The sequence below is a fragment of the Pteropus vampyrus genome, unplaced genomic scaffold, assembly GCF_000151845.1.
Source record: "Pteropus vampyrus isolate Shadow unplaced genomic scaffold, Pvam_2.0 Scaffold417, whole genome shotgun sequence".
Lineage (NCBI taxonomy): Eukaryota > Metazoa > Chordata > Mammalia > Chiroptera > Pteropodidae > Pteropus > Pteropus vampyrus.
Genome location: NW_011889198.1, coordinates 489,967 through 503,067, shown reverse-complemented (window position 1 = coordinate 503,067; position 13,101 = coordinate 489,967). Strand labels below are relative to the sequence as shown.

The following is a 13,101-nucleotide window of genomic DNA, read 5'->3' as shown; positions in this document are numbered from 1 at the left end:
TACCTTGGAGCCTCCTATAAGTGCTATCATGACGGAGAGTTTGCGCTTCGTTCCTGCGCTGAGTAACTTTGAGTACACATTACGCTTTTCTAGCAGGTTAAAAATAGACAGCATATTGTCGATTTCCACAGGGTCTAACTTTTGACATTTCCTTTTTACCTAGAAAGAAGAGCCAGAATTTACATGATGTGTCCAACTTTATCCTCAGGAAGTTCTTAGATCATAACTTCTACTATATCCATAAATGAAGTTTCTTACAACTACATCTTTAAAACATTTTATATCAGCTCTTTGCTTATACCACCTACGTAGTCTCTTATCCACTGCCTCCTTTTATGTCTAAAGGAGAGTTCCTCAAAATGAATTTTCACAATTTTTAAAGATACGTGGAACTCATGCACAAAGGGAAAACAGAAACATCTCTAGCTTCCAGGTATGATGGAGTAAACACACACACAGCTTTACCTCTCATGCAGTGTAATCATTAAATCTAGAGAACTACAAAAAGTAAACCCCAGCGGTTGGATGGAGAACACCAGAACTTGAAATGGCATCGAACTGGTGTTGACTTTATCACTTTTTCCCTCGCGCGCCCTCCAGCCCAGACTCAGAGCAATCCAAAGGGTGGCAGTGCGCACTGAAGCGCAGACAGAATGAGGCTCAGGAGACACCCGCTGCTTCTGGCTTGAGGGGTGGAAAGGGAAAACTTCTAGAGCTCTGGTGGAGTGTGGGAGGGGCAATTCCATTTTTTCCTGCTCTCTTGTGGGAAATCTCATGGGAAGGATGATGGCGAGAGGAGAAGAGAATGGGACTCCTCCACGACCCAGAACTCGGAGGGAGGTGAGCTTTCTCAGTCCAGCGGTGCCGCAGCTCCAAGAGGACAGGGCCGAGACCCGATTGCTTTTCACCACTCTGTCTGTCTCCTGCCGCTTGGATGTGGCGCGATCGTGAAAGTGGGTGATTTCTGGGGAATCCTGGGGAACCAGAACATACCGGGGAGGTCACAGGAGAGAGGAGCATACGAGTGATACTGTCAAGTTGTTTATGAACTCATGTGTTTATCATCTGCATACGTGAATATAACCCTAATAGAATATCAAACAGTAAAAATTACGCTAATGAGCAGACCTCTACCCACGTATGAGCTGGCCAATGGGTAACACATACACCAAAGAGACTGAAATAGCACCACAAAGACTGAAATTGGCATGGGAGCCACAGCCCGCAGATAAGACATAAACAGACCTAGGGTCTCCTGAGGTATTGTTGAAAACATCAGGATAAAAACAAAAATCACTTGGTGCATAAAGAATGACAAAAATCTCATCTCATGTAGGAAAAGACAATCAATAGACATCAACGATAGGATGGCACAGATGTTGGAATTAACATAGAAAGTATCATCAAGATACAAATGATATAAAGAAACTAATGGAAATTTTAGAACTAAAAAATCAATAACAAAAATAAAAAGCTCATTTGATATATGCAGTAGTAAAACAGAAATGACGAAGGGCCAGTTAATTTGAAGATAGATCAATGGAAATGATCCAATCTGAACAACAGAAAGAAAAATGATTAAAGAAAAATGAACAAAGCCCGGAAGACTTTTCAGACAACAACAAATTGTCTAACACTCATGTCATAAAAGTTCCAGAAGGAGAAAAAGAGTATGTGGCTGAAATACTACTTGAAGAAATAATGACTGAAAACCTTCCAAGTTTGGCAAAAGACACAACCCTACAGACTGAAGAAGCTGCCTGAACCTGATCCAGACAGACCCAAAGAAATCCACATCAGACAAATCATAACCACATTGCTGAAATGTAAAGACAAAGAAAAAATGTTGAGAGCACCCAGAGAAAAACGATGAATTAACTATAGGGGACACTTCAGATGACTTTAGATTTCTCATCGTAAACCATGGTGTACAGAAAGCAGTAGAAAAACATTTTTAAGCGCCGAAGGAAAAGAACTGTTAACCCACATTTCTATGTCAAGCAAAAACATCCTTGAGGAATGTTGGCGTATTGAAGATACTCTCAGGTGAAGGAAAACTAAGACTCTGTAGCCAAGAGTACGGATATAAATGAAATGATACAGAAAGTTTTTCAAACAGAAGAGAAATGACAGAGGAAACATGAGTGATAAAGTACAACAGAAAGGGTAAATATAATACCTATTACTTTCCTATGGTTCTTTAAATATGCTAGATGGTTTTAAGTGAAAACTATAATCTTGTCTGATGGCTTCAATATAAGTAGTGTAGTATACGATACCTATGGCATAAAGGGATCAGGAGAGAGGATCTACAACGTGGTTCTCTCTACATCCCAAATAAAGCTGGAAAACATTGATTCCAAAAAACTGTGAAAAGCTAAGTCTGTATTTTGTAATCACTAAAGCGACTGATAAAAATGTTCTTAACAGATATAGTAAAAATCACAATAGACAAATTAAAATGGAATACTAAAAATATGTTCAAATAACCCCAAAGAAGACTAGAAAGAGGAAACAGAAAAAAAAAGCCGTGAGAACAAACAAAACAAATAATAAAATGATACATTTAAATCTAAATATATCAATAATTACATTAAAAAGAAATAGTTTAAAACAGCAATTAAAAGACAAAGACTGTCAGACTATAAAAATCATGACCTTACTATACAATGTCTACAAAAAACTCACTTCAGACTTAATGATACAGGTAGGTTTAAAGTGAAGTGTTTGAAGAAGATAGACCATGCAAACACAAATCACAAGAAAGCTGGAATGGTTATGTTAATATCAGATAAAGTTGACTTCAGAGCAAAGAAAATTATCAGAGACAAAAGAGAAATTACATGCTGATAAGAGAGTCATTTCACGAAGAAGACATAACAATCTTAGATGTGCATACGCCTAACAACAGAACACCGAAAACAAGAACAGAACTGGAAATAGAAAAATATATGACAACAGTAAATTCAACACTTCTCAGTCAGTCACAGAGCTATGAGGCAGAAATGAGCAAACATAGAGAAGAACGAAACAACAACATCAAGTTACTGAGTTTAACTGATGTTTATAGAGAATTCTAACGAAACAGCAGAAAACATGTTCTTCTCAAGTGCATACTAAACAGTCACCAAGATAGACCACGTTCTTGGTGATAAAACCTTGGCAATTTAAAAACATTTGAAATCAGACAAAGTATGATCTCTGACCGAAAGTGAACTAAGTCAGGCAGAAAAAGCTGAGAATCATAGGATGGCATTCGCATGTGGGAACTGAAAGCAACAAATGAACAAGACAGAGACTCATGGCCAGGGACAATAGTTTATTGGTTATCAGAGGGAAAAGGGGATCAAATATATAGAAGGAAATTGAACTTTGCGTGGTGAACACACAATGCAATATACACATGATGTACTATTGAATTGTATACTTGAAACCTATATAATTTTATTAACTTCTGTCACCCCTATAAATTTAATAAAAAAATTAAAAGGTGAGTAGATATACACAGCTACACTTAATAAAAAAAACCCAAAATGTAAAAAAAAGAAAAAAGAATTAAAAATAACAGATAAAAACAGGACAACTTTCCATCATTTAGACATTTAAAAACATACTTGTAAATGGTATATGAGTCACAGAAGAAGTCTCAAGGAATATAGGAAACATTTTGAACTAAATAAAAAGGAAAATATAACATATATCAAAATTTGTGGGGTGCTTAGAGAAAAAAATCATAGCAATAAATGCTTACGTTAGAAAGAAGAAATGCCTCAATACAATTATCTAAGCTCTGACCTTAAAAACAAGAAAAAGAGGAAAAAAACCCCAAATGATGAAGAAGGAAGAATATAATATATAAGCATGAATAAGTGAAATAAAAAACCAAAATGTAAAAGAGAAAAATCAATGAAACTAAAACCTGGTTCTTTGAAAAGATCATGAAAATTGATAAACTTCTAGCAATAATGACAGAGAAAATGAGAAATACAACTTAACCAATATCAGAAGGAAGAGAATATCATTATAGACTCCAGACAGGAGGAATACTACAAATGGCTCTATATATACAGCCATCAACTTAGATGAAATAGAGTAATTCTTCAAAAATCACAAAATACTATAGTTAACCTAATATGACATAACCAGAATATTCCTATAACTATTAAATACATTGATTTTTTTCCACTTTTACTGAGATATAACTGACAATCAAAAATTATAAATATTTAAGGCGTACAATGCAATATATACATGTATATACGTGTGTGTGTATATATATTTTTGAAATTATTGCCAAAATCAAGGTAATTAACATATTCATCATCTCAAGTAGTTTCCATTTTTATTTTTTTCAGTATACAATACAGTATGGTTAACTACAGCCTCGTTGTAAATTAGATCTCCAGAAATTACTCATTTTGAATAACTGCTACTTTGTACCCCTTGACCGACATCTCCCCATTTCCTTCATCACCCTCAGCCCCTGGCTACTATTATTCTGTTCTCTGCTTGACTATTTTAGGTTTCACACATAAGTGAGATCATACAGTATTTGTCATTCTGTGTCTGCCTTATTTCACTTAGCATGATGTCCTCTACGTTGTCACAAATGTCAAGATTTCCTTCTTTTTTTTTAAAGGCTGAATAATATTCCAAATATATGTGTATGTATACACGTACACACAAACGCACGCAGACACCCACCACATTTTCTTTATCCATTCATCTGTTGAACACATGAATATCTTGGCTATTGTGAATAATGCCAAAATGAAAATGGGAGTGCGGATCTCTCTTCGAGATCCCAATTTCGTTTCCTTTGGATATATACCCAGAAATGGGATTGCTGGACCACAGAGTAATTTTAAATAAATTGAGTTTATAATTAAAAATGTCAAAGAATAAATCTCCAGGTTCAGATGGTTTTACTAGTGAACTTTACCTAACATTAAAAAAAAGTAAATTAAAATTTTAATTAAATAAAATAACATAAATTAAACAATTCTACACAATTTCTTCCAGAAAACAGAACAGAAGAGAATACTACTCTCATACTAAAACCAGAGACAAAACAAAAAGCGGACACTACAGGCTAATGATCCTCATAAACGTAAGTTCTGAACAAAATATTATGAAACCAAACTCAGTCATGTATTAAAAAAACCCATGACTGAGTGAGATTTGTGCTGCTAATATAAGGCTGGTCCAATGTCTGAAAATCAGTTGATGTGATCCACCACGCCAAGAGTCTACAGAAAAGCCACACAGTCACTAATAGATGCAGAAAGAGCCTCTGACCCAATGCAACATTCGTTTATAATCAATACTCTCAGCAAACTAAGAATAAAAAGGAACTTCCCTAAAGTGATAAAGGACATCTACAAAACAATTTTAATTGTGAAGGACCAAATGCTTTCTCTCTAAAATCAGGAGCAAGTTAAGAATGCCCACTCTCAATAATCATATTCAACATCATAGCTTTCTTAGCCAGTGCAAGAAAAAGAGATAAAAGGCACCCATATTGGCATGTAAAAAAGAAACCGTCCCTACTCTTCAATGACATGATTGTCTATGTATAAAACCAAAGAATCTTAAAAAAAAAGTCCTAAACCTAATAAGTGAGCTTAGCAAGGTCAGAGGATAAATTGACTCACAAATAATCATTTTTCTATGTACGAGCAATGAATAACTGGGAAAAAAATTTAAAGCTCCAAATAATTATATGTACACACACACACACACACACACACACACACATATAATTACTATATATCTATGAACAAGTACTTAACTTGTATACTGAGAACTGAAAATGGTGATACAGAAAATCAAAGACCTAAATTAATGGAGAGTAATACTGTGTTGAAGAATCTGAAGTCTCAGCACAGGAACAACGTTAACTCTCTCCAAAGTGATACACAGAGTTAATGTAATACCAGTCAAAATCACAGCAGAACTTTTGTAGATACATAAAAAATAATAAAAAATTTATTTGGATGGGCCACACAGCTTTAATAGTTAAAACACTTCTGATAAAGGATATAACTGGATGAATAGCACTAGCCTATGTTAAGACTTACTGTAAAGCCACACTAATCAGGACAGGGCGGTACTTGCAAAGATTCCAAAGATCAATGGAACAGAAAAGAAAGTTCAGAAATAAGCTCACAGAAATATGACCATTTGATTTTTGACAAATGTGCAAAAAGCAATTCAAAGATGAAAGAATAGTATTTTCAAAAAAAAGGTGTCAGAAAAATTGGTCATCTACATGCAAGAAAATGAACCTAGCACTGAGTTTTATACCTTTACACAGACTAACTAAAAATGGATCACAGATCTAAGTATAACATGTAAAACTACAAACATTTAGAAGAAAATACAGAATAAAATCTTCATGTCCTGGGGTTAGGCACAGAGTTCTGGAAAACACAGCAAAGGCAAGATCCATTAAGAAAAATATGATAAATTAGATTTCGATATTAAATCTTTTGTTCTGCAAAAGATATTGTCAAGAAAATGAAAAGACAAGGTATATTTAGGGAGAAATATTTGCAAAGCACATATCAAACAAAGGACATATGCCCAGAATGTATAAAGAACTCTTAAAAATTCAGTAAGAAATGAATAACCCAAATTAAAAAATGGACAGATGGGGCTTGAACAAATATTTTATCAAAGAGGGTATACAAATAGCAAATTAGTACATGAGAGTTGATCGATGTCATTAGTCATTCATGAAATGCAGATTAGAACCATGATTAGACACACATATGCGTCTACTAGAATGGTTTAAAAAAATTGAAATATTAACGATACCAAATTTCTGGCAAGAATGTAGAGCGACCCGCATTACTGGCAAGAGCGCAAAATGACATCGCCTCTCTAGGAAGTGGTTTGACCGCTTCTGAGAAAGTTAAACGAACACTTATAATACGGCGCTTCTACTCTGAGAGAAATGAAAACTTCTATTTATACACTGAAAAGCCGTACAGGAAATTCAGCTTTATTCATACTCACCAAACCTGGAAACAGTCCACATGCCCTTCGGTGTACCATGTCGCATCTGGACATGAACTACTGCTCGGCAATGAAAAGAAACGTGCCAGCGACCGCACAGCGGCGCGGGACGATCTCAGAGGAACCGTGCTCTGTGTAAGTGGCTGATCTCTAAACTTGTTACCGTGTGATCCCGTTATATGAGTTCTCAACAAGAAGAAACAATAGTGATGAAAGGCAGGCGGGTGGCTACCGGGGGAAAGAGGGGTGACTCCAAACAGACTGCGTGAGGGAGTGTTTTAGGGTGATCGAACTGTTCTGTGTCTTGACTGTAGTGTTTTGGATGTTCTAAAATTCATAGATCTTTATATAAAAAGAAAAAAAGTTAACCTTACTACATAATTTTAAAAAATTGCTGACTTACCACAGAGTAGAAATAAAGGTGCTCAGATAGCGTCAAGTCATTAAACAACAAGTCTTCCTGCGGACAGAAGCCCAAGTTTGTTCGAATGTGGACCATGTTCTTTGAGATGTCATAGCCATTTATATAGGCCTCTCCTTTGGTCGGGAGGTAACTGCCTACGAGCAAGCAGAAAACATGATGAAGCTGAGCCTCGGTCAGAGAACAGGGTAAGACTGCCAATCAGCATCTCTAATTCAGTCTACCTGTGGGTCACTCAAAAAAATGAGCACCATCTCCTGCACAAGAACAGTTAGGAAAAACATCCAGTTACATCTGGTGGTGGGATTAGCTATCTTCAAACTTTCTTTCCTTTTCTTTTTGCTTGAATATACTAAGTTTCTGCAATGGTCTGGACTATACTGGTAATAAAAACATTAAGTAATTTGTTATACTCCAATATACTTGCATTGCAATCAGTTGGTTATTATATTTGTGGACCATATTAGGTACTGTGTAGATGCTATGAGAAATATAAAGATCTGGAATGTAAAACTTTTGTTCTCAAGAAATTTAAATATTAATAATAACCAGTCCAGATTTTGTGGGGAACTATTTGGTAATATTTAAAAAGTAAGTTATAAAACCACTTAAACCTTATGACTCATTTATCCGATTTTAAAATATATTCTTTTTAAAATTGAGATATAGTTGACATATAACATTATATTACTTTCAAGTATACAACATAAAGATTAGATATTTGTATATATTGTGAAATGACTACCACAATAAGTATAGTTAACATCCATTACCATATACAGTTACAAATTTTTCTTGTGATGAGAACTTTAAAAAAATTTACTTTTAGCAACTTTCAAATACATAGTATAGTACAGCTTCCATGCTGTACATGACATCCCTTTAACTTCTTTATAACTAAAAGTTTATATCTTTTGAGCCCCTTGACCCTTTTAGCCCAGCCCCTGCCCCAACCTCTGGCAAACACCAACTTCTCTTTATCTATGAGTTCAAATTTTTAAATTTAAAAAAATTTTAAATAAAAAAAATTTTTTAATTCTACATATATGTGAGATCATACAGTATTTGTCTTTTTCTCTCAGACATTTCGCTTAGCGTAATGCTCTCAAGGTCCATCCATGTCACAAATGGCAGGATTTCCTTTTTCTTTATGGCATGTATGTACGTATGTATTTATGTATGTGTGTATATATATATATATATATATATGAGATATATATATCTCAATGTAATAAAATAGCCCATAATATCTCAATGTAATAAAATAGTCCACAATATCTCAATGTAATAAAATAGCCTAGAAATAAACTCACACCTATATGGTCCATCAGTCTGATAAAGGAGACAAGAATATACCACGTATATTGTAAAGAGACGGTAAAGACAGCCTCTTTGATAAGAGATGTTGGGAAAACTGGACAGATACACGCAAAAAAAACCCCCAAAAAACCATAAACCAACAAATTAAACCAACTTTTTACAGTATATACAAAAATAAATTCAAAGTAGATTAAAGACTTAAATTTAAGAACTGAAACCACAAAACTCCTAGAATAAAACACAGGCTGTAAACTCTTTAGCATTAGGTTTAGCAGCATCTTTCTGGATATGTCTCTATGGGCAAAGGCAACAAAAGAAACAAAAGAAATGAATGGGACTCCATCAAACTAAAAAGCTCTACATGGTGAAGAAACCATTAACAAAATGAAAGATAGCCTGCCAACTGGGAGAGGATAGTCACAAATTACACATCTAATAAGGGGTTAAGACCCAAAATATAGAAAGAACACAGACCATTTAACAGCAGAGAAACAAACAAGTTTAAAAAGGGGCAGAGGACCTGAACAGACATTTCTCCTAAGGGGACATACAGATGGCAAATGACATATGAAAAGATGCTCAAGGTCACCAATAAGACAAATGCAAATTAAAACCACAATGATATCATCTCGCACCTGTCAGAATGGCTATCATCAATACATCAACAAACAACATCAAAGAAGATCAAGGAAGAAATCAAAAGATACTTTGAGACAAATGAAAACACAATGACCCCAAATCTGTGGGACACACAGAAAGCAGACTGAAGAGGGAAATTCATAGCAATACGGGCTTACCTCAGGAAACGAGAAATGTCTCCAAAACAATCTAACCTTATACTTAAAAGAATAGAAAAAGAAGAACAAAGAAGAACAGAAATACTACGAATCATTAATGAATACTTAGAACAATTATAGGCCAACAAATTCAACAATCTATAAGAAATAGATCAATTTCTAGAAGCATGTCACCTTCTAAGACTAAAACAAGAAGACACAGAAAATCTAAACAGACCAATTACTACTAATGAAATTGAAGCAGTCATCAACAAACTCCCTACAAATAAAAGGCCAGAATCAAATGTTTCAAAGGTGAATTCTACCAAACATTTAAAGAATGAATACCTATCCTTCTTAAACTATTTCCAAAAATTGAAGAAGGAGGAACTCTTCCAAACTCATTTTACAAAACGAGCATTGTCCTGATACCTACACCAAACAAGCATCTTAGGAAAAAAGAAAACTACAGGTCAGTATTCTTGATGAACATGCATGCCACACTTCTCAACAAAATATTGGCACACTGGATTCAGCAATACATTATAGGATTACACTCTATGATCAAGTGAGATGTACTGCAGGAATACAAGGATGGTTCAACATCCATAAACCAATCAATGCGATACATCAAAGAACGAAAGATAAAAATCGTATCTCAGAAAAAGCTCAACATCCTTGACAAAAAACATCCTTTTATGATAGAAACTCACAACAAAGTGGGTATAGAGGACATACCTTAATGTAATAAAGGCTATATATGACAAACCCACAGCTGACATCTTCAATCATGAAAACCTGACTTTCCTCTAAGATCATGAACAAGACAAGTATGCCCACAATCAGCACTTTTATTTCACATAGTACTGGGAGTCCTAGCCACAGCAGAACAGAAGAAATCAAAGACATCAAAATCATAAAAGAAGAATATAGCTACTATTTGCAGATGACGTGACACTACACAGAGGATACCCTAAAGACTCCACTGAAAAAACTATCGGAACTGATCAATGAATTCACTAATTTGCAGGATACAAAATCGATAGACAGAGACCTGTTGCATTTCTCTACACCAATAAGAAACTATCAGAAGGAGAAGTTAAAACAATCCCATTTACAGTTGCTTCAAAAAGCATAAAATACTTAGGAATAAATTTAAAACGGTGAAAGACCTGAACCCTGAAAACTGTTAAGACACTGAAGACATTGAAGAGGATCCAAAGAAATGGAAGGATATACCATGCTCGTCAATTGCAAGGATTAATATTGTTAAAATGTCCTCACCACTCAAAGCTACATACAGATTCAGTGCAGTTCCTACAAAATAGCGATAGCCTTCTTCTCAGAACTAGAACAACTAATCCTAAAATTTATATGGAACCACAAAAGGCCCTGAATAGCCAAGGAAATCTCAAGAAAAAAAAGAAAGAATGAGGTATCACACTCCCTAATTTCAAACTACACGACAAAACTACAATCATCAAAATAATGTGGTAATGGCATAAAAACAGATATACATATATATTTCTGGGCTATTTTATTACACTGAGATATATATGTATCTCAACTCTTTCATCCACTCGTTCATTGATGAGAACGTGCACTTCTAACACATTCCAAGGTGATGCTGATGATGCTGCTGGTCAGAGGACCAGACTTTGAGAACCACTGAGTTAAGGTAAAGGCTAAATTGCTATATAAAACAGGCTCCGAAGGAGCTAAAAGAGAAATTCTGCATACAAGATGATCCCAAGGGGAACAATTCAGATAGGCAGGAAGATCAGCTCCACATCTCCTTAATCCGTTCATCCATCGAAGGGCACTCGGGGTGCACTTCTATGTCTTGGCTACTGTAAATAATGCAAAACAAACAAGGGGGTGCAGATATCTTTCCAAGTGAGTGTTTTCATTTCCTTCGGGTAAATCCCCAGAAGTGAACGTGCTTGAGGTCACATGGCTCTAGTTTTAATATTTTCAGGACCCTCCATACAGTTTACCATAGCAGCTGCACCAACTGACATTCTCACCCACAGTGAATGAGGGGTCTCTTCGCATCCTCGCCAACACTTGTTATCTCTTGTATTTCTGATAGCAGCCACTCCGCCAGCTATGAGGTGATATTACATTGTGGTTTTCATTTGCATATCCCTGATAAGTGATGCTGAGCACCTCTTCGTGTACCTGTTGGTCATCTGCATGTCTTCTTTGGAAAATATGTGTATTCATCCTCTGCGCATTTCTTTCTTCTTTTAAAAATATTTTGCCACATTTGTTTGATTGTTCTCTCTCTGCATACACATCGTCACACATTTCCATGAGTCACTCGGGCGTAGCAGCTCTAGAGAAGATGGTCTAGAAGGACGAATGGAACCTTCCAAGTGAACGAGAGGGAAATGTCTCAAAATAGCTTTTACATTCTCTTCTTTTCTCTGCTTTCCTCCAGTCTTCCTTCTTCCAAGTTAAGGTTCTCCACTTCCTTGAACTCTTCCTTCTCCTGAACTGCTTTGAGTCCTTTCTCTCCCTAGCTGTTGGCTTCTAGTTGCATTTCCAATTATTGGTCATCTTAGAATAGTGTGTCTAGAACATTGAATAGGCCAGGTGTGGCTGCTCTGACCAGGCGAGCCTGGTGCTATTCCCCATTTGCTCATCTGTTTTCCCATTTATTCAGTCAGTTGATCAGTACAGTCTTATTGAAGGTTTCCACTTGCAAGGCAGATCTGCCTATGCTCCTCTGCCCATTATATATATATCTATATAATTATATATATATAATTTTGCTATTGAGTTGTATTAGTTCTTAATATATTTTAGAGATTACAATCTTGTCAGATATATGATTTGCAAATATTTTCTCCCATTCGGTAGATCGCTTTTCATTTTGTTGATGGTTTCCTTTGTTGTGCAGACACTTTTTAGTTTGACGTAGCCCCACTTGTTTATTATTGCTTTTGTTGCCTTTGCTTTTGATGTCAAATTAACACAAAATCACAGCTAAGACTTATGTAAAGGAGCTTATTGCCTATATTTTCTTCTAGGAGTTTTATGGTTTCAGGTCTTATGTTCATGTCTTTATTCCATTTTGAGTTCATTTTAGTGCATGGTGGAAGATAGTGGTCCAGTTTCATTCCTTTCCATGTGGCTGTCCAGTTTTCCCAACACCATTTATTGAACATACTGTCCTTTCCCCACTGTATATTCTTAGTTCTTGTCATAAATTAATTGACCATATATGTGTGGGTTTATTTCTGGGCTCTCTATTCTGTTCTACTGATCTATGTGTGTTTTTATGCAAATACCATACTATTTGATGACTACAGCTTTGTAATAATTGAAAATCAGGAAGATTGATGACTTCCGCTTTATTCTTCCTTCTCAAGATTGCTTTAGCTACTGGAGCTCTTTTGTGGCTTCGTACAAATTTTAGGATTATTTGTTCTATTTCTGTGAAAAATGCCATTGGAATTCTGTTAGGGATTGCATAGGATGTAATGTATAAGCTCTTATTTTGATTTAAATTTTCTTTTTTCCAATTTTGTTGATCTTTGAAAAAAATCAACTCTGGTT

The 13,101-nt window shown here is 35.4% G+C and overlaps 1 protein-coding gene across 1 annotated transcript in view; it reads right to left on the bottom strand.

Moving 5' to 3' along the window:
* LOC105306061 (ATP-binding cassette sub-family A member 3-like) overlaps window positions 1-13,101 on the bottom strand; it is a 123,654-nt gene that overhangs the window by 57,744 nt on the left and 52,809 nt on the right. Inside the window, exons 13-14 of the mRNA XM_023523813.1 lie at window positions 7,424-7,578; window positions 4-159 (exon numbers count right to left, since the gene is read on the bottom strand). Of these exons, the coding sequence (XP_023379581.1) occupies window positions 4-159; window positions 7,424-7,578 (311 nt within the window). The remainder of the gene's footprint in view (window positions 1-3; window positions 160-7,423; window positions 7,579-13,101) is intronic.